The sequence below is a fragment of the Eretmochelys imbricata genome, chromosome 8 (genome assembly GCF_965152235.1).
Source record: "Eretmochelys imbricata isolate rEreImb1 chromosome 8, rEreImb1.hap1, whole genome shotgun sequence".
In the NCBI taxonomy this organism is placed as follows: Eukaryota; Metazoa; Chordata; order Testudines; family Cheloniidae; genus Eretmochelys; species Eretmochelys imbricata.
In genome coordinates this window covers 105,315,550-105,338,601 of record NC_135579.1, presented here as the reverse complement: position 1 = coordinate 105,338,601, position 23,052 = coordinate 105,315,550, and the positions used below count along the sequence as shown (strand labels likewise).

The 23,052-nt window shown below is 45.4% G+C and overlaps 1 protein-coding gene across 3 annotated transcripts in view; it reads right to left on the bottom strand.

Annotated features, from left to right (window-relative positions):
• Nucleotides 1-23,052, bottom strand: part of EIF2B3 (eukaryotic translation initiation factor 2B subunit gamma) — a 143,825-nt gene that overhangs the window by 46,325 nt on the left and 74,448 nt on the right. For all 3 annotated transcript variants that reach the window (XM_077824626.1, XM_077824628.1, XM_077824627.1), the window contains one exon: nt 12,047-12,136. In XM_077824626.1, coding sequence (XP_077680752.1) covers nt 12,047-12,136 — 90 coding nt within the window. The remainder of the gene's footprint in view (nt 1-12,046; nt 12,137-23,052) is intronic.

Below are 23,052 nucleotides of genomic sequence, written 5' to 3'. Positions count from 1 at the left end.
ACAACGGTTAGCTTCATTAAAAGTGAGCCACCAGATCTAGCTGGACTTTCATTACACAGTTTGTTGCAAAGGAGATTAGCCCTCAGTTCTGGGAACAGTTCACGGCTGGTAACCCTGGCTGTTAGGTCCACAGTCCTGAGAAAAAACAGTAAAGATCTAATCCTTTTCCTTAGCTCTCAATCAGCTCCCTCTGATTCCATAAAGCCCCTGCGGGCAGAGTGCTCAGCCAGGAGTGAGTGAGACATTAGGGTGGTGAGTGACAAGTTAACTGTATCGGGGGAACTGTGGCTATCATGCCTACTTTTCCCAAGTCAGACCTTCCAAAGTAATCACACTATCACTCTCTATTATTTTTGTCCTTCACTGTAGTTCTAATTTGCCCTGTTAGTATCAGGAGTCCCACCATGAAACAAAACTCTCCAGCGTCCAAGTGGCTGTAAATAAAAGCAGTAGATTATCTTGCATCAAACAACTCAAGATTGCTAGGTTCAAACCACAGATGTGGTTTTTAATATGCACAGACACATAAAAGATTATATCCAGATCTTGAAAAGAAATAGGAACAGGAGAAGTGCTCCAATATGTAAGAAACGCATTTGTTAGTAACCATGGTCATTTCTTTTATACACATGCTTAAGAGTCTCATTTTCAGGAAATTGAGGCCAAAGGCCCACTTGCATTAGCAAATGCAGTTACCACAATTGTGCACACAAATTGCGCAAGATTCACATGCACAAGGGAAGTAACTACACAAGTGCAAATGCAATATGGTATCTGCTTTCTGAAAACTCCGGCCCTAAATTGTCATGTATGTTTATTACAGGCAAGTGGTGCCACCCAATGTTAAGGCTGACCAGCACTTTCCAGCAGAAGACCTTGCTTTCACTTGCTTATAAACTTTGCCAACCTTTAACTATTTCAGCTGAAAGAAAAGGAGTACTAGTGGCACCCATACCAGGTGTTTGCCTCAGGCTGCTTTTTTTTGGGGAAAGTTTCAGCAAAAATAGCTCAGTCGTTTCCAAGACTGAGATTAGGGGAAAATGTGTCGCTTTGTCCATGTTAACAATCAATCTCCCCTCTACCCCCGGCCTTTAAAAATGAGAAGCCTCCATGCTTTGGTGCGAAGACTTGAAATTTGGCACAAGTCCACCTTTGTGTCAGGGATGTGTCATTTACCATCCCCATGAAAAAATGCCCAAATTTGGCCAAGTTATAAGAGTGCAAAAAAACATCATAATAATAATAATCACAGTTCACACATTCAGAAAAGACTTTGTTTTTCAGCTAAATTCTTCCAAGAGTTTCTCTGCACTGGGCACGCTCTACCCACTCACAATGCCTACATGGTGAATGGCCCGTGCAAGGGCCATTGCCAAATCCAGTACTGAGAGGGGCAGCGAGGGAGGAGTAAAAGCGTATCTCAGTGCCGTGAAACCTTCTGGCACCAGCATGGAAGTCGGTACAATTGGGCCAGACTGATCTCAATTTGTCTTGCGGTGTTTTGGTGCTGTCCTTTGCCTGTGCTGAGGGCTTATCCCTTGACCTAGAGTCCTCCCTGTGGGGAGGATGTGTTGCCCACTTAGAGCTGTTTATGCCTGGTGCAGAAGCACCTGCCCCTTTCAGGGGACAGAGCTGGGTCTCTCTGCCCTGGAGTGCTGCCGACACCTTGGGGCAGAGGTAAACACAGCCAGTGTCAGGGATGTTGCTGTCAGGGGTTCTGGCACCTTTGTTTCCCTGCTGGAAGTGAGAGTGTGGTGCCCAGCAGCCAAGGGGCTCACTGAGACGATAGAGAGAGTTACTCACCTTGTGCAGTAACTGAGGTTCTTTGAGATGTGTCCCCCTGTGGGTGCTTCACTTCAGGTGGCAGTGCATCCTGGCGCCATTGATCGGAGGTTTTTCCATAGCAGTGCTCGGCCGGGCCAGCTGTCTCGTGGCACCTGTCTGTCTCATTGAGCGCACATGCACAGCGTGTCCCCACTCAGTTCCTTCTCTACCTTAGAGTCCTCTTATCAAACTTCAAAGCAGAGGGGAGGAGGGTGGGTAGTGGAGCACCCATAGGGACAACCATCTCCAAGAACCTCAGTTCCTGCACAAGGTGAGTAATCTTCTCTTCTTCTTCAAGTGCTGTCTCTGTGGGTGCTCCACTTCAGGTGAATGTAGAGCAATACCCATGAAGGATGGGTGGACTTTGGAGGTATATGGCTAACCAAAGTAGAGAGGACCAAAAGGCCAAGTATGGCATCGTCCCTGGCGTCTTGTGTAATGACGCAGTGATCGGTAAAGGTATGTTCTGACGCCCAAGTGGCGGTTTTGCAAATTTCTGAAATGGGTACATTGTGAAGAAAAGCTTGCCATGGCATGTGTGGAATGGGATCTGCATTGGCTGGGATGATTTAATTGGGTATGGGTCCTGCTTTTGAGCAGGGGGTTGGACTAGATGACCTCCTGAGGTCCCTTCCAACCCTGATATTCTATGATTCTATGATCTGATGCCCATAGGGGGTTCTATACAGTTTGATATTAATTTTGAAAGTTGTTGTTTGGATATTGCTGACCCTTTGGATTGTTCCATTGTCGAGACAAACAGTCTTGATGATTTTTGGAAAGATCTCGTCCTGCACAGGTAGAAGGCTATCACCTGTCTGACATCTAGGGTGTGTAGTGCAGCATCCTGTGAGCACGTGTGCGGTTTGGGATAGAATGTGGGAAGGTGAACGGGTTGGTTGATCTGGAAGGTTGATGACACTTTGGGGAGAAATTTTGGATGGGGTCGTAATGTGACCTTGTCCTTGAAAAAGATGGTGTAGGGTGGGTTGGTCATTAGTGCACCAGTCTCACTAACTCATCTCACGGAGGTAATGGCTACTAGGAAAGCCACCTTCATGGACAGGTGCAGTAAGGAGCAGGTAGCCATTGGTTCGAATGGAGGTCTCATGAGGCCCTTGAACGTTAAGTTCAGGTCCCGTATTTCCGGATAGAGGGTTTGTAGGCCAAGCATGAGGCGCTTTGTAATAGGGTATGTGAAAACTGAAAACCCCTCGATTGTGTCATGGAAAGTATTAATCGCCGCGAGGTGAACTTTGATAGAGCTTAGCGATAGTCCCAAATTCTTCAATTCAACCAAATAGTCTAGTACCGCCGGTGATCCGTTTGTTTGAACACCATGTGGAGAAACGCTTCCATTTCTGCAGTTAAGTAATGCGTGTAGATTGGCGTCTGCTGTTTAGTAAAATATTTTTCACTTGTTCTGAACAGGTTAGCTCTCGTTCGTGGAACCATGGTGGAACCACGCTTTCAGGTGGAGCTTCTCTAGTTGCGGACATAGGACTTGTCTGTTGTCCTGCGACAGAAGGTCTCATGTTAATGGGAGAGTCTGTGGCGGATGGGTAAACAGACATAACAGGTAAGGGTATGTTTGTCTGGGCCACGCTGGGGCAATCACAATGATTGTAGCGCTGTCTTCCTTTATTTTGCGTAGGACTCTGTGGATTAGTGGTATTGGTGGGAATGCGTACATAAGTGAGTTGTCCCACCGGATTAGAAAGGCATGCCCTAGGGATTGGGGGCGGAGTCCTGCTCTGGAGCAGAACGAAGTACATTTGCTGTTCTGGGGCATGGTAAATAAGTCGATGGAAGGGAACCCCCATTATCTGAATATTCGGTGGAGGGTCATTTCCCAATTGTGTTCCCGGGAGAAGTGTCTGCTGAGGGTGTTGGTGGTGGTGTTTTGGCATCCAGGAAGGTAAGAGGCTGAGATGTCTATATTGTGGCGGATGCACCAGTTCCATAACATCATGGCTTCGGTGCACAGGGAGTGGGATTAGGCCCCCCCTTGTCTGTTGATGTAGAAAATGCACGCTAGGTTGTCTGTCATGACTCGGATGGATTTGTTCCTTATTGGGGGAGGAAGTGATTAGGGGGATCCTTGTCTGATCCTGGGAGAAGTGATTTCTCCATTAGGATCATCTTCAGGAGGAAGTCCCAGTCTCGGCGGGCTCATGCCCACAAGTTGCTGCAATGGACACACTTGGAAGGAATGTGCATCTCTCCGAGGCACCTCACACATTGAGCGTGTCCATCAGATCTAGGCATTGCCTCGTGGCAGGAGCCACATCTCTTAAAGCCAGGGGAACCTGGCATAGTCGTTAATGTTCGTGCCCTGAGAGGGGGACTATGAACTGAGGAGAACTAAAAATCTAAGTATTGAAGAAAAATTTTTTTTTAAATGAACTACAAAACTACAATAGAAGAAAACTTATTTAACTACTGATTTTTTTATACTCCAGGGGGAAATGGCTGTCGCACTGCGGAGAGCTCCGTCTTCAGTCAAGGATGGTTGAGAAGGAACTGGAGGGAGGGTGGGGGAGAGAGAGGGCCAGCATACATGCGTTCAACGGGACAGACAGGTGCCGTGAGACAGCTGAAGCGTGCACGCACGGCCCAGCCAAGCACTGCTATGGAAAAGCCTCTGATCAATGGCTCCGGGACGCACCGTCACCTGAAGTGGAGCCCCTACAGGGACGGCACTCAAAGAATCCTAATTTCCTGCCTGGAGGACAGCCAAGATCCTCGAGCTGAAGTTACCCTCATGGGCTGCTCCAAGAGGAGTAACTTGAGGCTCACATGTCAGGATTTTCACATGCAAGTCCAAAAGGAGCAGCAGCTAACAGACTTGATGGGGACATGTGCTTCCCCGAGACAGAACAGGCAGCTACTCTTACCTTCTATGGTGAGTACAGAGTTTAAACTCCGGTTTCAGAGTAACAGCCGTGTTAGTCTGTATTCGCAAAAAGAAAAGGAGTACTTGTGGCACCTTAGAGACTAACCAATTTATTTGAGCGTAAGCTTTCGTGAGCTACAGCTCACTTCATCGGATGCATACCGTGGAAACACAGCTCACTTCATCGGATGCATACCGTCCGATGAAGTGAGCTGTAGCTCACGAAAGCTCATGCTCAAATAAATTGGTTAGTCTCTAAGGTGCCACAAGTACTCCTTTTCTTTTTAGTTTAAACGCCGAGGATTTGGAGTCCGCCATAGCTAGCGGTTGTCAAGAAGCACCTCACCCCACTGTACAGGGAGGTCTCCCCTCTGTTTGTTCTAACTGCTCGCTTTCCCTCTTTTTTGGGCGGGGGGGGGGGGTGGGAGGACGGCACACAAATTATATTGGAATTGGAAGAGGTTCAGAAAGGGCAACAAAAATGATTAGGGGTATGGAATGGCTTCCATATGAGGAGACATTAATAAGACTGGGACTTTTCAGCTTGGAAAAGAGACAGCTAAGGGGAGATATGATGGAGGTCTATAAAATCATGACTGGTATAGAGAAAGTAGATAAGGAAGTGTTGTTTACGCCTTCGCATAGCACAAGAAGTACGGGTCACCAAATGAAATTAATAGGCAGCAGGTTTAAAACAAATAAAAGGAAGTATTTCTTCACACAACGCACAGCCAACCTATGGAACGCCTTGCCAGAGGATGTTGTGAAAGCCAAGACCATAACAGAGTTCAAAAAAGAACTAGATTAATTCATGGAGGATAGGTCCATCAATGACTACTAGCCAGAATGGGCAGGAATGGTGTCCCTCGTCTCTGTTTGTCAGAAGCTGGGAATGAGTGACAGGGGATGGATCACTTGATGATTCCCTGTTCTGTTAATTCCCTCTGGGGCACCTGGCACTGGCCACTGTCGGAAGACAGGATACTGGGCTAGACAAACCCTTGGTCTGACCCAGTAGGGCCATTCTTATGTTCTTAAAGAAAATTAAAAGAAAGAAAGGAATGAAAAGGAATCCGGGAAGAAGCTTCTTTACTGAAGTAAGGTTTGAAAGTCAGAATGGGATCAGATACAGTCCACCTTGCACCTCATTGCCATGAGTGGTAAGAAGGAATCAAAGGGCGCAGGGCCGCTTTGCTCTTTAAGCCCTCTTATGGGAGCATGAGGTGACTCAGGGCACACGCGCGTCCCAGACACAGCCTGGTAGGCAAAAGATTCCGATCTCGCATCCATGGGATGCATGTGCAGCTCCAGTGGGATCTACACGGACTCGAAGGAGAACATGTATTTTATGGGGTCAGAAAAAATCTGCAGTAAGATGAAGTCTGACAAAAGTGATCTTAGCCAAGAACCACATTTTTCATATATTATATATACAATAAAAATTATTTTTGGGGAAAATTATAAGTAGGGCTATATTTTTTAAAGAGGCCTCAACTTGGCCTCTAATTTACTGCCCACCATCAATTGAGAGTGAAAATGATGGCATTCACATTTGTGGGGACACTCAAGTAGTTAGCCATCACCATAAATGCTATCCTTTGTGCCTGTAACTGACTGTGGGCACAATATTATTGATACATCCTGTGTACTATAAACACACGTTGCATTCACGCGCACACCCACACCCACATACCTATTGCACAGACACCCATTCTCCACTCTGCCAAATTCACAAAGGGAGTTTTGGGGTGTCAGTGATAAGCTCTGTAAAGCAAAAAAGGTGCTGTGTTATTTTTTTAAACAGAAATTGTGCCAGGGTAGAGCTTTGGAAATATTTTGGAAAAGGAACAAATGAAAATCTACCATGTTATTTCATGTAGATCACAATTTTTCCACTAAAAGCTTCCTGGGGATTGTAAGCAAGCCAACTTTGAGCACGTACTGCACGGATATTAACACCTGCCTGCACAGCATGTGTGCTTGAAGAGCACAGGCTCAGATCCTCCCTCTGCTACCGGTTGGGCTCATGAGGGAAAAGGGGGTAAGGACTCTTTTTCCATCCCCCTGCAAGCAGCAGCAAGGCAGAACTCCAACCTAGTGCTCAAGAGAGAGTGCCAGAAAAGGGGATTGGCTCCCATGTTGGCCAGCATCACAGAGCCCCAAGGGTGTGAGGCCTGCCAGCTGTGGGGTGTGAGCATGCTGTCTGCAGCGTGCTGGCCTTTGCTGCGTGCTGATCTTTTTAAGAGAAGCAATATTGTGCACTTCTCCAGGAGGTGCAGGGCTCACCAGGAGCCGTCCCGCCCCAGGCCGGCAGAATGGCTCCTGTAATTAACACACGGCCAGCACTGTTCCATTCTCCCTCACTACTCCGAGGATCTCCTCACACTAACAACTTGGCCCTCGAGTTATCTTTATCCTCATAAAGGAGGCTTTAAAAAAAGGGAAAAACTTTCTCACAGGTGCCATGTTTAGGACCCTGTCTAGAGAAGAAGCAAGGTCTTCTATTGAGTCACGCTGGTATCAGGGTCTCCGGCTCAGAGATGTAGGGATATTCTGCTGACTCACCATGGCGCCAACACCAAGGTGGTCCCATTAGCTCCAATCTCTCGCAGGCAGAGGGAACAGAGGGTCCTGCAGGGAAAATCCCTAGGAACAGCCAAGCTCAGGGTAAATTTTAGACCAAGTCTGTTTCTCGGTGTTTAAGTTTACATTACAGGTACTCCCCAGGAAGACAGCAAGTTTAGACCAACTTAGTGTAACGTGTGTGTATTGTGCCAAGGGCAGGGTGGGACTGTCACAAGTCTATAGACCTATTCCGCTGGAATTCAGAACTGGGATAGCTTTTGAGAGATGCGTGAGGTTTGGGGGGTATTTTAACTGCCAAAAAGATCTACTTTTTCACACGCAAAGAGTGTTTTTCCTTCTGTGAAGAAATAAACCCTGAAAAACCTCTCCCAGGTTTAAATAAACAATAACAAGGGTGTGTGACTTCTTGACTTTGCAAGGACACAAAAATTGCAGTATTTGATGTACACATAATACATAGACAAAAATAATGCCAGTTTTCACAGACTATCATTCGGATGCACTAGGGAACCTTGCTTTTCGGAAGCTCTAGAACTTGTTTGCTTTGCCAACAGACTTCGCTGTAACATAACAGAACTTCTAGCAGGAATATCAGTTACTCCATCACATTTAATATATTATCAAGCCTGAAGTTCAGAGAGCTGAGTTATGGACTGAGATAATAAGAATTTGCCCTCTCTTAGCATCTTCCATCAGATAGTTCTAAGCACTTTACAAACATTGATTAATTTAGTCTCCCAATATCCTGGGCAGAGTTGGAAACTGAGGCACAGAGAAAAGAAATGACTTGCCCATGGTCACGAAGGAAGCCCGTGGTAGAGCTGGTAACAGAATGCCGGAATCCTGACACTGTATCCTGTTCCTGAACCACAAAAGCAGGATCTTCTCTAGAAATCTTGCGCTACTGGATGGCTTCTCTGGGGTGTGACCCTCTTATATCCAAAGCAACAGTCGTACTTCAACCAACCGTGAACTGGTTAAGCTGTTGTGAAAGGATATTTCCCCCCCTTTATAGCTGATGCTCAGCAACTTTGGACTTGTCTACATACAGTGTGTGCACCAGTTTATTTAAACTGCAACTCAGTGTATTAAATCAGATGATTTTAAATGGACTACAAACTGATTTAAGGTAGCCCAATTTAAGACATTCAAATTGATTTAAAGTGCCTCCCCACCCAAAAGTGCACTGATATAATTAAACCAGTTTAAAACTCACATCTTCAATTAAACTGGTGCTACGCTGTGTGTAGACCAGTCCCTTATGCTGTCCGGAATGACAGGCACTCTGTGCTCCCTACCACTTTACAAAAATGGATTCACAAGATTCATTACTATTATTTTTGAAAGGTAGTATGTATAAAGTATCCTGATATTGCAGTTAACACATCCGGAGGAAGAAATCCTCCTAACAAAGGTACAGGAAAAGTATTGTAAAAGTTGAACTTTTCCTAATAAAGGACAAAAGCACAACTGCTCCCCAGGCAATCCCTCAACCTGCCAGTAATCATAATCTTCCTCTGCAACATGCTGCACCATAGCTGGCCCTGGGAGCCAAGCTTTTAACTGCTAGGCCAGGTGTTTTCTCCTTTTGTATGTTAAAATACAATGAAAACAAAGTGTGGATCCCTCACTCATGCTGCAACAATGAAAAAGACAAGTTATTCCTACCATCACATCCCCAGGTTCCAATATTAACACAATGTAAATATTGCAATACCAAGGAAGTACACTGTGTCAGTGCTTCCTGGCACAGTACAACAGCTTCACTGTTCACTTCAGGCCCTGCTGTTAGTTTTAACCACACTCAAACTTAAACAAGGCATCTGAGCTTCTCCAGCTCCAGCATGGAATTGCAGAGAAATAAAATCTTAATGAAAGTTTTCTCTGGACTGAAAAACAAAGTATTTAAAAACAATCATATAAACGTCAGTAATTTTGAGGCAAAAATATTCCACAGGATCTTTCAAAAGTCCTGGAATACTGCTACTGAGCATGGAAAGGTCTCTGAGTATGCACTGTCCTTCCCTTCCCCCAGAAAAGAAAAACAAGCTGAGAATGCCCACCAATGCCGGAAGCCTGAAAGCCTGGGTTATTCATTGTGGCAGGAATCCCATTTTCCAAGCATGGAGATACTGTACCATGGTTGGCTCTCTCGCAGTTGGTTATTGGTTGAATAACAAACATGTAGCTGAATAAAGATAAACAAGCAGCCACCTGTGGTTGGTAATCTGAGTTTTGTTATCAAGTCTTGAAAATGTTAACTAAATGGTATGACACATGCAGCCAAGAAGTCAATTATAATTTAAAGGGCTTAGAAAATCAGACCTAATTTAAGAGATGTGGACCTATTCAGCATACAGATAAAAGACAACCAATGATAACTGCACAAATGAAGAGCTCTTGTAAAGAGGACAGGGAGCAGTTATAGGTGTGAACAGAATTTGGCATTTTCATAACAGAAAGTGCAATCCTGCTCTTGCCGAAGTAAAACCTCCACCTGGCTTCAAAGAAAGTAGCATAAAGCCTCAAAAATATTATGAGTCAAATTTTCAAAAATGCTATCTAATTTTGCACATGCCTTTTACGGATGCCAATAAAAAGATGCTGCTTTCTATCCCTCTGAAATGATTATTTGTCTAGCACACAGGGACCAGGCCTGAGTTATGTGAAGCACTGTGCAAACATATAAACAGAGATGACCCAGAGTTTACCAGCTAATTTAAGACAAGAAACAGACCAGGAGGGCACAATATAGACAGTGAGGCAGTGAAAGGCATGACACATCTAACATCACCATTTGCACCTGTAAAATTAAGTGGGTTGAGGCCTTTGTGAAAATTTGGCCCTATGTGTTCACTTAGGAAAGAAAGGCGCAAACTATGTTTCACTCTGATGTCATGTGACCCATAAACATGACTCCACAAATGCCACCTGCCTTCTAAAATGAACTCTCACAGAGCACTGGGAGCTTTGACTGCTCCAAGAACCAGCTACCCGGGGCCAATCAAGCATTTCCATCTTGCAGATTTGTTTCCAGTGCCTATGATTAATTCAACTGACTGGTACAAATGATCCCAAGTACCAGTCCCAGCAACAGAGAAGCACTACACTCAACAGTGGCGAGAGTGTCCCCTGGGGATTTCAGAGTAACAGCCGTGTTAGTCTGTATTCGCAAAAAGAAAAGGAGTACTTGTGGCACCTTAGAGACTAACCAATTTATTTGAGCATAAGCTTTCGTGAGCTACAGCTCACTTCATCAGATGCATACCGTGGAAACTGCAGCAGACTTTATATATACACAGAGAATATGAAACAATACCTCCTCCCACCCCACTGTCCTGCTGGTAATAGCTTATCTAAAGTGAGCATCAGGTTAGGCCATTTCCAGCACAAATCCAGGTTTTCTCACCCTCCACCCCCCCCCACAAATTCACTCTCCTGCTGGTGATAGCCCATCCAAAGTGACAACTCTTTACACAATGTGCATGATAATGAAGTTAGGCCATTTCCTGCACAAATCCAGGTTCTCTCACTCCCTCACCCCCCTCCAAAAACCCACCCCCATACACACACAAAAAGAAAAGGAGTCCTTGTGGCACCTTAGAGACTAACCAATTTCTGTAACCAATTGCTGTAGCTCACGAAAGCTCATGCTCAAATAAATTGGTTAGTCTCTAAGGTGCCACAAGGACTCCTTTTCTTTTTGCAAATACAGACTAACACGGCTGTTACTCTGAAACCATACACACACAGACTCACTCTCCTGCTGGTAATAGCTCATCCAAACTGACCCTGGGGATTTGTTACTGATTTTCCCTTTAAAAGGCACACACATACAACCCTGATCCTGCAAACTTTCCACGTGTGGAGCCTCCAACCAAATACCCAAGAGAGGGCGTGCGTCATGTATTTGTGCCTTCCTTCGTGATCAAGGCCACGAGAAATTCCTTCCTTCCTCCATGTTCTCTCTCCTGTCAGTTGCTCTGCTAAGAAATATGGCTATGAATTCAACATCTAGTCATGACCTTTAGCCTCCACCTCACCTCAAAGGGGGAAAATATAGCCGAGAACTTAGTGCACATTCATGATCTGTAGTGGGCATGACAGATGCCACAGAAGATCTAGGAACTGAAAGTCGTCCCCAGGCTGAACTACTAGCTGTGCTTGGTTTAAGGTAAACACGTTGATTTTTTTCTCCTGTTTCATGAAATGTTATAGCCAGGATCACTCTCCTCTTGCATAAACGGATGTTTTTCTCACCCTTGGTGGGTGGTCTCAGAGTTTCCACATGGGAACACCACAAACTAAGAGCATAGGATGCTACAGAGATAGCCTGCCTATGAGTTTAGTGGGTGGGGAGGGGGAGAGAAAAAGGTGATTACTGAGCGTGTGCGGGAGAAAAAGAAATAGGCGTGAAATGTATTTACGACTCAACTCAGTGAGGAAACTCTATAAGAAACGAATAGCCTAGGAAGTACAGCTGTGTAGGTAGAAACAAGAGACATGGTGACATTATCAGAACGGAGGCAAATTTGTCTGCTTTTTAATTTTGCTGTTGCAGAAGTTAAAACAAAGGCTCTGGTTAGAAATCAGAGATTTTTAAACACAGCTTAAGTGTTTGGACAAGTTATTTGATTTTAGAAACAGATGCAAAACGCAGTTTAACAGAACCCTGTAGACAGACAGCTACGTATCACATTAAACGTCTGGCATCACCACCTCCCTCTGCCCATTCCTTACCTATTTTCGGCAAGGAAGTCCACCACGTACTTCTTCAGGCAGTATAGATGGGCATCCGCCAGCGCTGTCCTGATGTGCATTCGAGGATGCCTGGAAGAGAAAAGAAAACAGGGAACTCACACCACAGCCATTTTTAAGAGCTCTACCTTGTTGTTAAAGCATTGGATAATAAAAGTTTACAAGGGGCAAATGTATTGCTACCCACCTACTGCAGGCTTAACAAAGAGATGAACAGCGATGACTGCCATCACTGGAGTCTGTCTATAAATGTACACCTGCTGGCTCTGTACTGACCGATTACAGGGGAAAACACTTCCCCCCAAAAGTCATTATTCCTGCTACGTTTCCTTTGTAAGCTGAGATTGTACATTGCTGGGGAGAAAGCCAAGGTAACGGGCCCAGCCAGCTGCAAGTTACAGCGGGTAATGTCAGGGTACAGTCATTTAAAGACTAACCTGTGGGCATTGCAACTCCAGCACCTTTTAATGTCCTACTCCTCTAACGAACACGAGTCACTTCAAGGAGGCAACAATTGTATTTCTTCCAACACCACGTTGGGGGGGCCTTTGAGAGAAGTGGGCGGCACTCCTTTCCCACTGGAACACCATACTAGGTTACAGCTCCAGGACAGAGCACGTGGTTATGTGATGGAGTCACCCAGAAAAGGCCATTCAAATACTCTCTCATCACCGGCCCTCGCTGACCAGCTGTGAATGCAGAGGTCCTACCTATAACTGGTCACAGCAGTAGTATTTCTGGCAACACTCAGTATTCTCTATTGATTTGAATCTGTGTTAAGAACAAAGGACAGTTCACATTCTCTAGAGCAGTGAGGCCCATTTATTCCTTCCCCCTGCGCATCCTCTTTCCCTTTAAAGACGGTGTGAAGCCCTGTACTACAGCATACATGGAGGACTCTGGCATTTCACATTGATTTTGCTTTTCTCTCCATACTAAACTCGTCTCATTCAAAAACATTCTGGCACAAGGAGAGGGATGTCTGATCACCTTTCCTATTGCCAGAGCAGAACATAGGGACTGTGCTAGGTTAGTCAATAATAATAAAACACTATCAAGTTGTGGGAGATATTTTTAACGAGACTCATCAACCAAGAAGGGTTAGTAAGGAGAGAAACTCCCACCTGCACCTGAACCAGACTTCGTTTTTAGCTCTTTCCCCTTTGATGTCTGAATTCAATTATGAAGCTTGACCCAACACATCCTACCAGTGTGTACTCCCCCACCCGCGCACACACACCCCCCTTTGTTCTGCTTTCACCAGGATCAAGAGCACTTGCCTTTTTACTTTTATTAGTTAGTTAGGCCAGGAAAAGGATCACTTACAACTCTGGGCCAGTTGTCTTGGGATGACGTGGAAAGAGGAGTTCTCTGTATAGAGCGTGACAGAAACCCACAATACTAGTATGCAGGGAACATTTCTTTATACCTGACCACAGTGAACACCAGAGTGTTCTATTGAAAATGTTTTTCTGTGTATGTCTCTTATTTATTGGATTGGATTATCAAGGCATATAAGCAGGACAATTCTACTTTAATTTAGGAGCATTTCTCAAGTGCGTCATTCAGCTCAAGCTAATGTAAAGTGTGCTACACTAAAAACTGGTATATAAACTTGGAGGGGATTACTTCACTAACAAAAACAAGAGCTCACCTAGTAATGCTCCAGGACTGATGTTATCAATGGGCCGGATGTGGCTATGAAAGGAAGCCCTTATAGCAATATTCTATATGCAAAGAAGATAGGGACTCCCACTAGTTTTAGAGTTTCGAGGTCCTCCTGCACAGCATCCTGGGAACGGTTTCCTCCTTTCTGTGTAGGATGGAGAATTCTGATAGTCTCTCTCACGAAAAGAGGTTTGCAAAAGGCCAGGACCATTTCTCTCCCCCTGCCCTCCACTCCCCGAGAAAATATAAAGGTGACACAGAGAAAGGAAAGGGAGCAAGCAGAAGAGAGGGGGAAAAAACAATAGAAATAATGGGAGGAGGCAACAGACGTGTGAGAAAGGAAGAGGGAAAAGACAGCTGAGCAACAGAAAGACAGAAAACAAAGCTGTGGGAAAAGCAAGGAAAACGCTGCAAGGCAATTCCTAGCTTTAGGGTTTAATTCAAAAAGCCCAATTTCCCTACACCATGCTGGGTTTCCCCTTCCTGAATGCACATGACCTGGCAATCACCCTTAAGTGCAAAGGTGAATACTACCAGGGTGGCTTGCCCTAAGGGCTGGAAGGCCTGTGGCCAGTCAATCCTGATTACTATGGAGCCACACCTGGGAGAGATTGTACAGGTGATTGTCCTACAAAGAGCAGCAGGAAGCTGCAAAGAAAAGGAGGGAAGCTCAGGAAACTGCACAGAGAAAGGCTCCTGCAGGGAACACATTGATATCAGGGGAGTTTGGAGGCCAGAGCCCAGTGAGCAGGAAGCTCCTGGGGGAACCCAGACTGGGTTTGGGCCTTGAGGCCAGAGCCAGAAGGTTGAGTTGCAGCTAGGAAGAGCTGGGAGGACGGGCTGTGAGAACAGACTGGGAAGATGAGCTCCGGCTAGAAGATGCCAGAGCTAAGTTTGAGCTTTTGGGTTGTGGGGATGGACTTTAAATTTGGGACCCTGAGGATTTTTGAACTGTTTGTGTTATTAAACCATCTCCAGGCCCAGGTGGCTTTAACCCAAAGAGAAGGAAACAGAGGCAGGGTGCGGCACAGTGATCTCTGGCCACCAGGGGGAGCTCAGGAGGCAGCCAACCCTATTACATGGCTCAAACAGAAGAGCGGAAACCAGGAACTCCTCAGTTAATACTGGCTTGACACTAACTTCATGTGTGGTCCAGAGTCAGTCACAACCTCTGTGTGTCCATTTCCCCACCGGCAAGATAGAGACAATAGTACTTACCTCCCTGTGGCATTGTGAGCATTTACAAGCTGGTCTTTCCGCAACATTTTGAAACAAATATATTTAAGTCCAGGTATCATTATTACAAAATTACAGCCCTGCACACTGTACAGCCAGAAGCAAGAGGCTATCCTGCTCACAACGCCATCAAATAATATCTGCTCCATCAACAAGACAAACCGATGGTAAGTATCCAGGCTAGCGTACAGTTTGGCACAAGTGGACAAGAAGGGAATAATAGGCTGGCTAAAGCAAAGATATCTCTTGAGGAGGATTCCTGTGCTTCAGCGATCACCTAAGTGATTTGCAACAGAACAGAGCCACAGATTACATTATAATCACAGCTTCAAATGTCAAGTGGATGAAGCTCTGGTCTAAACACTGTAAGCCTCTGGTGAGGACAGCCACGCTAGACGAGACTGATAACACTACCCTATCGTAACAGGCCACTAAGGAAAAAATTTGGTTTAATGTATTAGTCTTATCTTCAGGTGAAAGCAAAAATAGGGAAGTAATCTAATCGACTACCAGGGCAGCAAACTCCATCACCCGTTCAAACGAGCATGTGGTAACGAAGATCAAAAGAAGGATGGCATCCTGCTACAATCTTTACAATAGTATGAAAAACAGGTCACAGCCACAAGGACCAGCTGATAGGGAGAGAAACAAATACTGAATAACCCCTGTCTTGAATACTGATACACGCCAGGTTTATCAGCCTGAACAGATAAGGCAGTAGGCCTTAATTATAGCATCAAAGTCACACAGTATTTGCTAGGAGGAGCTGGTTGCAGTTGGGTAAGCGTTAAATAATTAATGCAGGTTTGTTTGTTAAAAAACTTGCCAGACATTTCTCTGGGTGGAGCATTATATGGGCAGTGATTATAACCTCCACTGTTTGAATTCTTTTGTGTCACATAGGAAACCTTCCTACGAAGCACATCAAGCTACCGAGCAACACTTTTGTCCAGCAAATGCTACTGAACTTAGGGTTTGATCCAGCCTCACTGAAATGAAATGGCAAAACTCGCACTGAATGCAATGGTGCAGGATCAGTCTATAGTACTTACTACCATGCGTATTTCCACGGACGTCAAGGGGGCTGCTCACAGTAGCAAGCGCCTTTCATGGCAGTAAGTGTTTGAAAAATCAAGCCCTAATGAGGAGGTCTGATGGGCTCACTGGAGGGAAATCTACATTGGTGAAGCAACGAGAAGTCAGGGGAAGATGGGGGATAAAAAGAAGAGGCTTGCACTGCATGAAAAAAGTTATTTCATTTGTTAAATTAGTGCTCGTGGCAGGCGGCTCTATGAAATCTTGCGTTTGCATGTGTCTGCACTAAAACCCCCACGAGCAGCCAGACAGGTCTGAGCATGCAGCCCCTCACACACCGCTCAGAACCGGGCAGCAGCACTGAGAGCCCTCATGCAGACATCTCCCCTCCCACCACTTTGAAAATGGAGCTCCAAGCTTTTTCTGCCTGATAACCGCTCTCGCTCAGGATTTCCTCCATCAGGGAAATCAGCCACTGATAGTGGAGACTCCTCTTGTTTGAAGAAAAAAAATGGACACTCGTTTGAACTGTAAACTAATTAAGAGAGATGACCACTAAGAGCTTAAGGTTCAAACCAGCCTCGCACTCCCACTGACAGTGAGGTAATGCCAGTCTGGGGTCAAAACCATAAATCTACAGGGAACGTTTAAAGCCAAAAAGTCTCTCTGCTAAGCATAAGATACTGCCACGCTAACCCCACCACCTCACAAATAAACCAGCTGAGCACAAGGAATCCTGTGGCATCTCCCCATAACTTCGCACAGCTGTGGATTGAGAGCAGACATACTCTTGATGAAGCCCAAGGACTTGAAATTGTCCATATTCTAACGCTAATCTGAACCCTGTCCTAAGGAAAAGGCACTCACACCTGCAAGGATTAATCTGGCCTCTGACCTTTGAACTCATTGACATGTGATCTACAGGCATCCTGTAGTCATGGGTGGTTAGGGTGCATTGTTCCCCTTTAAAAAACACCATGAAATGCTCTAAGTATGCATCACACTCCTCACTCAATCTTCTTAACTCAAGGATATACAGCACTTTTATTCTGTATAACCCACACACTGTAACAGATCTTTCATATCTCCTGCACTACGTGCTATGTTCTTACACTCTCACAGGGTCAGCACCTGTTCCAAATGTACATCACTGTTCCTCGATTGTTAACACAGAGATGCCATTCTCACGTAAAGCTGTGGATGCGAAAGCAGTGTACAGCTCAGTGCTAACAGAAATCTTACAGCAAAAGCTGCTAGCCAACCTTTAAATATCTCAGGCATTCCTTTTTTTAAAGAAGAAAAGTCCATATAAAATGTATGGCTCATTTACAGTACAGCTCTTGGCTGTAAATATTAACAGTGGGAAAAAACCCACTGTTACTTCAGCTCTTCAAAATCACAGCCACTTTATAACCTCAACTTGATACAGTGCCTTTAATCCAAAGAGATCCCAAAGCACGTAACAAAATGAATATACCTACTTGTAACTAAGGAGCACTTTGCCCACCAGCAAAATGCTGTCACCTCTGGGCTGAAATGCAGTAGCTGTTTACTGTGCACAGCGGCATAGTTTAAGGACAGCCTTGCAAAATTCTATGCACCCACCCACCCAGATCAGACAGGGTTTTGGATGGGGGAGTAAAATAGCAGTAGTAGATTTTGTGCCTGGGCTGGTAAGCTTTCGTGACAAGTTTGGGAGACTGGTTTACAACTAGCAGTGAATACTCCATCCAAAGGAAACTGTGGGAGGAATGTAAATTGGCAGAGATGGGATTACCCAAACTGGAATTTAACAAGGACACGGGCTAATACTGCTAGTTTACAAAATGTGCCGTGAGCATGTGTGACTGGGACCTATTTTATATCTCATCCAAAGCATGGCCCCTGCAGCAGCTCCGGACTCCCCCAAACCACGCTAGAACATTAGCTACTGACAGAGGAAAGATGCAACTTGGTTTCTTAGGACAGTTATAAAGGGTGGATATGCCATATTCACAGATTAATTCCAGTAGCACATTACCACCAGCTAATGGGAGAGATCTTAAAAAAATGACACATGAGGAATATAATTTTTTGTACCAAGCTATTTAATATGCTATTGCTTCCAAAGAGGCAGTGCATTGGTACAGCACCTGCAATAGGAAGGTGGCTTTATTCACCATAATGGTTTGGGATGCAAATGGGTCAGAAATAAAGGTCTCAGGATACTGTGATTCAGAATCTCTCTCTCTCAACTCCTCGATATGATGCAAGTGATAAAACAAAGGATAAAGCCATAGCTCTAGATTTCTTTAAACTGAAACAATACTCATGATTAAGAATGCCATACAACACGGGTCATTACAACCATGAAACTGTTTGATAAACAATGCCTCTCAACAGAGCACTTCTTACCGCTGATTACCCTTGAGACAGAATGCTAATGACTGAAACATTTCTACCCAGGGTATACAGCTGTATAGGCTAATGGTCAGAGCACAGGATTAATAGAGTTTTAGGCCAAAGTGATATATGATGATCAAGTCTGACCTTCTGCATAACATGGGCCAGAGAATTTCATCCAGCATATCCTGCATCTACGTTTTAGACAGGGAACTGCTGCTAACTCACTGTCTGATCTTGTACAAATCACTTACTCTGCCTCAGTTCCTCCATCTGTAAAATAGGAATAGCAAGACTATCTACTGCCCCAATTCCCAGGGACACTAAGTGCCATTGCTTCCCGGCTGGTTTTGTCGTCGAGTGTCCATGCTCTCTACCCAGCTAAACGTTTGCTGCTGCAGACCGCACGTTCCTCCACTTGGGTCTGCAGTTCCTCCTGGCCATCCCCAGGGCAAGTGGCTGAATGGAGGTGGGCGGGTGATGGATCTGTACAATTTATTAATTCCGACTGATACTGTGACGTTGTGTCATGAAAGACGGCTGTATTACGAGTGCCTGTATGTATGTGGATCCAATATTGCGGATGGGGCCTGTAGCAGATAACCCCAGACAGATACAAAGCAAATACTTAGGCTGAGGACAGTACTTAAACCTCAAAGGGTTATGCAAAAAAGCAGAAAAAAAAAGGAGGACTTGTGGCACCTTAGAGACTAACCAATTTATTTGAGCATGAGCTTTCGTGAGCTACAGCTCACTTCATCGGATATGTCATGGCAGCTCAGGAAAGCTTATGCTCAAATAAATTGGTTCATCTCTAAGGTGCCACAAGTCCTCCTGTTCTTTCTGCGGATACAGACTAACACGGCTGCTACTCTGAAACCTGCAAAAAGGCAGGGGAAAAAACACTTTAGGTGTCTCCTCTGAAGGGAGGCAGTAAGGTAGGATCAGTGGAAATTTATCAAGAGAAGAACAAAAAAGGCCAGGAGAGGTTTAAAAATTAAGAGAAACACAGGAACAGGGGCAGACAGGAAGAGGAAGCTCAGGCCAGGAGAAAGCAAGGTCACAGAAGCTGGATAAGTATAACAGAGCATAAAGGTGTTAGGCTGTGCAAAATATACATGTCCAAAGAGCCTTGCACCGTAAACTCCAACCTTTGGGTGCAGTTCTGGCAGAGTGTTTAAGTGACTGGGGTACCTCGGGCAGTGCTGACCTTGGGGGCTTAGGACACATTGGCTGAAGAACCCCATTTCCACAGAGTCAGTGCCCTGGAAACGAGCCAGGGAGAAACCAGTGCTGCAATGTGCGGAAGCTCTAGGAGCTTAACACAGCCCTGGGGATCCAGAGCAGCAGAGGCCTGGATTCTCCTCCTGGGGGCACTCACTGGGAGCAGTGATGGGGAAAAGGGGGCACCGAGTTCCCCTTATCCCATCCTCCCCTCCCTCTCTCTGATCTTTCTCCTTCTTACACACACATGCAAAGAAAAAGGATGGAGAGATGACGTGGGATAGGGAGTGGAAAGACTTGCCTGCACTGGGTTAATTTTGCACCACTGTAGCTGCACTGATGCAATCCCCTAGGGCAGGAGTTCTCAAACTGGGGGTCAGGATCCCTCAGGGGGTCGTGAGATTATTACCTGGGGGGGTCATGAGCTGTCAGCCTCCACCCCAAACCCCGCTTTTCATCCAGCATTGATAATGGTGTTAAAAATATAAAAAAGTGGTTTTAATTTATAAGGGGAGGGGGTCACACTCAGAGGCTTGCTATGTGGAAGGGGTCACCAGTACAAAAGTTTGAGAACTACTGCCCTAGAGTAGACATGTTGCTCTGCAGTAGCTTACTCTGATTTGAAACTGTGAAAGCGAAAGGGAGGGAGCATGTGCCAGAAAGGAGGCACTAAGCAATGAGGGGGTTCGTATGAATGAGGGGGAAGAGGGAATGGCTGAATGACGAGAGAAGTAGCACAGTAAAAAGGTGGAGGGAATGGGAGAGGGAGAGACGGCATTCACAGATTTTAAACTGGAACTCTGGCAGCTATTTGTTCCATACACAACAGGAAAAGTTCTTTCTAATGTTTGCCAAGTGCTGTGAACATTTAAAGCACTGCCCAAAATGGTAAGCACCAATATTATATACATTCCATATAACATCTGAAACTACACCTATAATCGGGCCAACAGCATAGCTATTTATTGCATATTAAAAGTGATTCAATTCTAACTGGAACTGAACTTGATTTAGTCAGTTTGGATCAGATCCAGTCTCCAAGTTCATTTTTCTTATATTGGGCTAGAAAATGATTTAAGGAAGATAATCGAGCTTTGGAAGATTTTCTGTTTTACTAAGGAAGGAGTAACAACTGAAGGTCTGCAACTTAAAGACTTACAACCTTTAGCTCTTTTTATCCCTCCCAACACACATGCTCAAGTGGAAATTCACCTGGGTAAAGAATTATTCCATGAAATCGGCAGGACTGAAAAGATGGCAACCCAGAAGGGGAACAAGCTTTACGCAAACATCAGAAGTCAAAGGACTGTAGGGATGCTACTGAAGAGCAGCTCCAGTTAATCATAGAATCATAGAATATCAGGGTTGGAAGGGACCTCAGGAGGTCATCTAGTCCAACCCCCTGCTCAAAAGCAGGACCAATCCCCAATTAAATCATCCCAGCCAGGGCTTTGTCAAGCCTGACCTTAAAAACTTCTAAGGAAGGAGATTCTACCACCTCCCTAGGTAACGCATTCCAGTGTTTCACCACCCTCCTAGTGAAAAAGTTGTTCCTAATATCCAACCTAAACCTCCCCCACTGCAACTTGAGACCATTACTCCTTGTCCTGTCCTCTTCTACCACTGAGAATAGCCTAGAACCATCCTCTCTGGAACCACCTCTCAGGTAGTTGAAAGCAGCTATCAAATCCCCCCTCATTCTTCTCTTCTGCAGACTAAACAATCCCAGTTCCCTCAGCCTCTCCTCATAAGTTATGTGTTCCAGACCCCTAATCATTTTTGTTGCCCTTCTCTGGACTCTTTCCAATTTATCCACATCCTTCTTGTAGTGTGGGGCCCAAAACTGGACACACTACTCCAGATGAGGCCTCACCAATGTCGAATAGAGGGGGACGATCCCATCCCTCGATCTGCTGGCAATGCCCCTACTTATACATCCCAAAATGCCATTGGCCTTCTTGGCAACAAGGGCACACTGCTGACTCATATCCAGATTCTCGTCCACTGTCACCCCTAGATCCTTTTCCGCAGAACTGCTGCCGAGCCATTCGGTCCCTAGTCTGTAGCTGTGCATTGGGTTCTTCCGTCCTAAGTGCAGGACCCTGCACTTATCCTGATTGAACCTCATCAGATTTCTTTTGGCCCAATCCTCCAATTTGTCTAGGTCCCTCTGTATCCTATCCCTGCCCTCCAGCGTATCTACCACTCCTCCCAGTTTAGTATCATCCGCAAATTTGCTGAGAGTGCAATCCACACCATCCTCCAGATCATTTATGAAGATATTGAACAAAACCGGCCCCAGGACCGACCCCTGGGCCACTCCACTTGACACCGGCTGCCAACTAGACATGGAGCCATTGATCACTACCCGTTGAGCCCGACAATCTAGCCAGCTTTCTACCCACCTTACAGTCCATTCATCCCGCCCATACTTCTTTAACTTGCTGACAAGAATACTGTGGGAGACAGTGTCAAAAGCTTTGCTAAAGTCAAGAAACAATACATCCACTGCTTTCCCTTCATCCACAGAACCAGTAATCTCATCATGGAAGGCGATTAGATTAGTCAGGCATGACCTTCCCTTGGTGAATCCATGCTGACTGTTCCTGATCACTTTCCTCTCATGTAAGTGCTTCAGGATTGATTCTTTGAGGACTTGCTCCATGATTTTTCCGGGGACTGAGGTGAGGCTGACTGGCCTGTAGTTCCCAGGATCCTCCTTCTTCCCTTTTTTAAAGACTGGCACTACATTAGCCTTTTTCCAGTCATCCGGGACTTCCCCCGTTCGCCACGAGTTTTCAAAGAGAAGTTGCTCCCTTCTACACCAGTTCGCAAAGGGCCAAGCAGTAGACATCCAATACATTTTCTTAAATCAAATAAGTACAATGAATGCATGGGAAATAGTGAAACTAAAAACTGGGTCAAAGCTGTAGGTCGCTGTAATGTGGACCTGACTCCAGAAACTGCACAGAGTCCTCCAGGTGTGCTCTCGGTGAAGCTTTCTTTCAAGTCCCCTTCACCAATGTCATCTCCGAGATGAGGTGGATTTTACTAGTGGTTGGCTCAAACGAAATCTCTGGTCTGCAAAATCTGCAGATTTAAAGCAGTTGCTGGGCTCCACACGGTCACTAAAACAAGCACCCCAAACTGCAACTAAAATAGTCACAATGCAACTAAAAACTTAACCGGGGGCAGAAAAGACAAGGTGAAAATGAGTGGTGCCAGCAGCAGGATAACATCACTAGCTTTCACTGTGCTCTATGGTTCCCATAAGGTGGCAACCTAATGGACAGCCAATGAAAGCCATCCCCTTCTGCCCAATCAATTCATTAAAGAAAGATTTGAAAACCCCTCCACCACCTGCCCCGTTGTGCACAGCCCCACACATGGGCAGAGGGGCAGCGAGTGGTACAGAGCTGAAATCCTCATTAGAAAAGCATGGG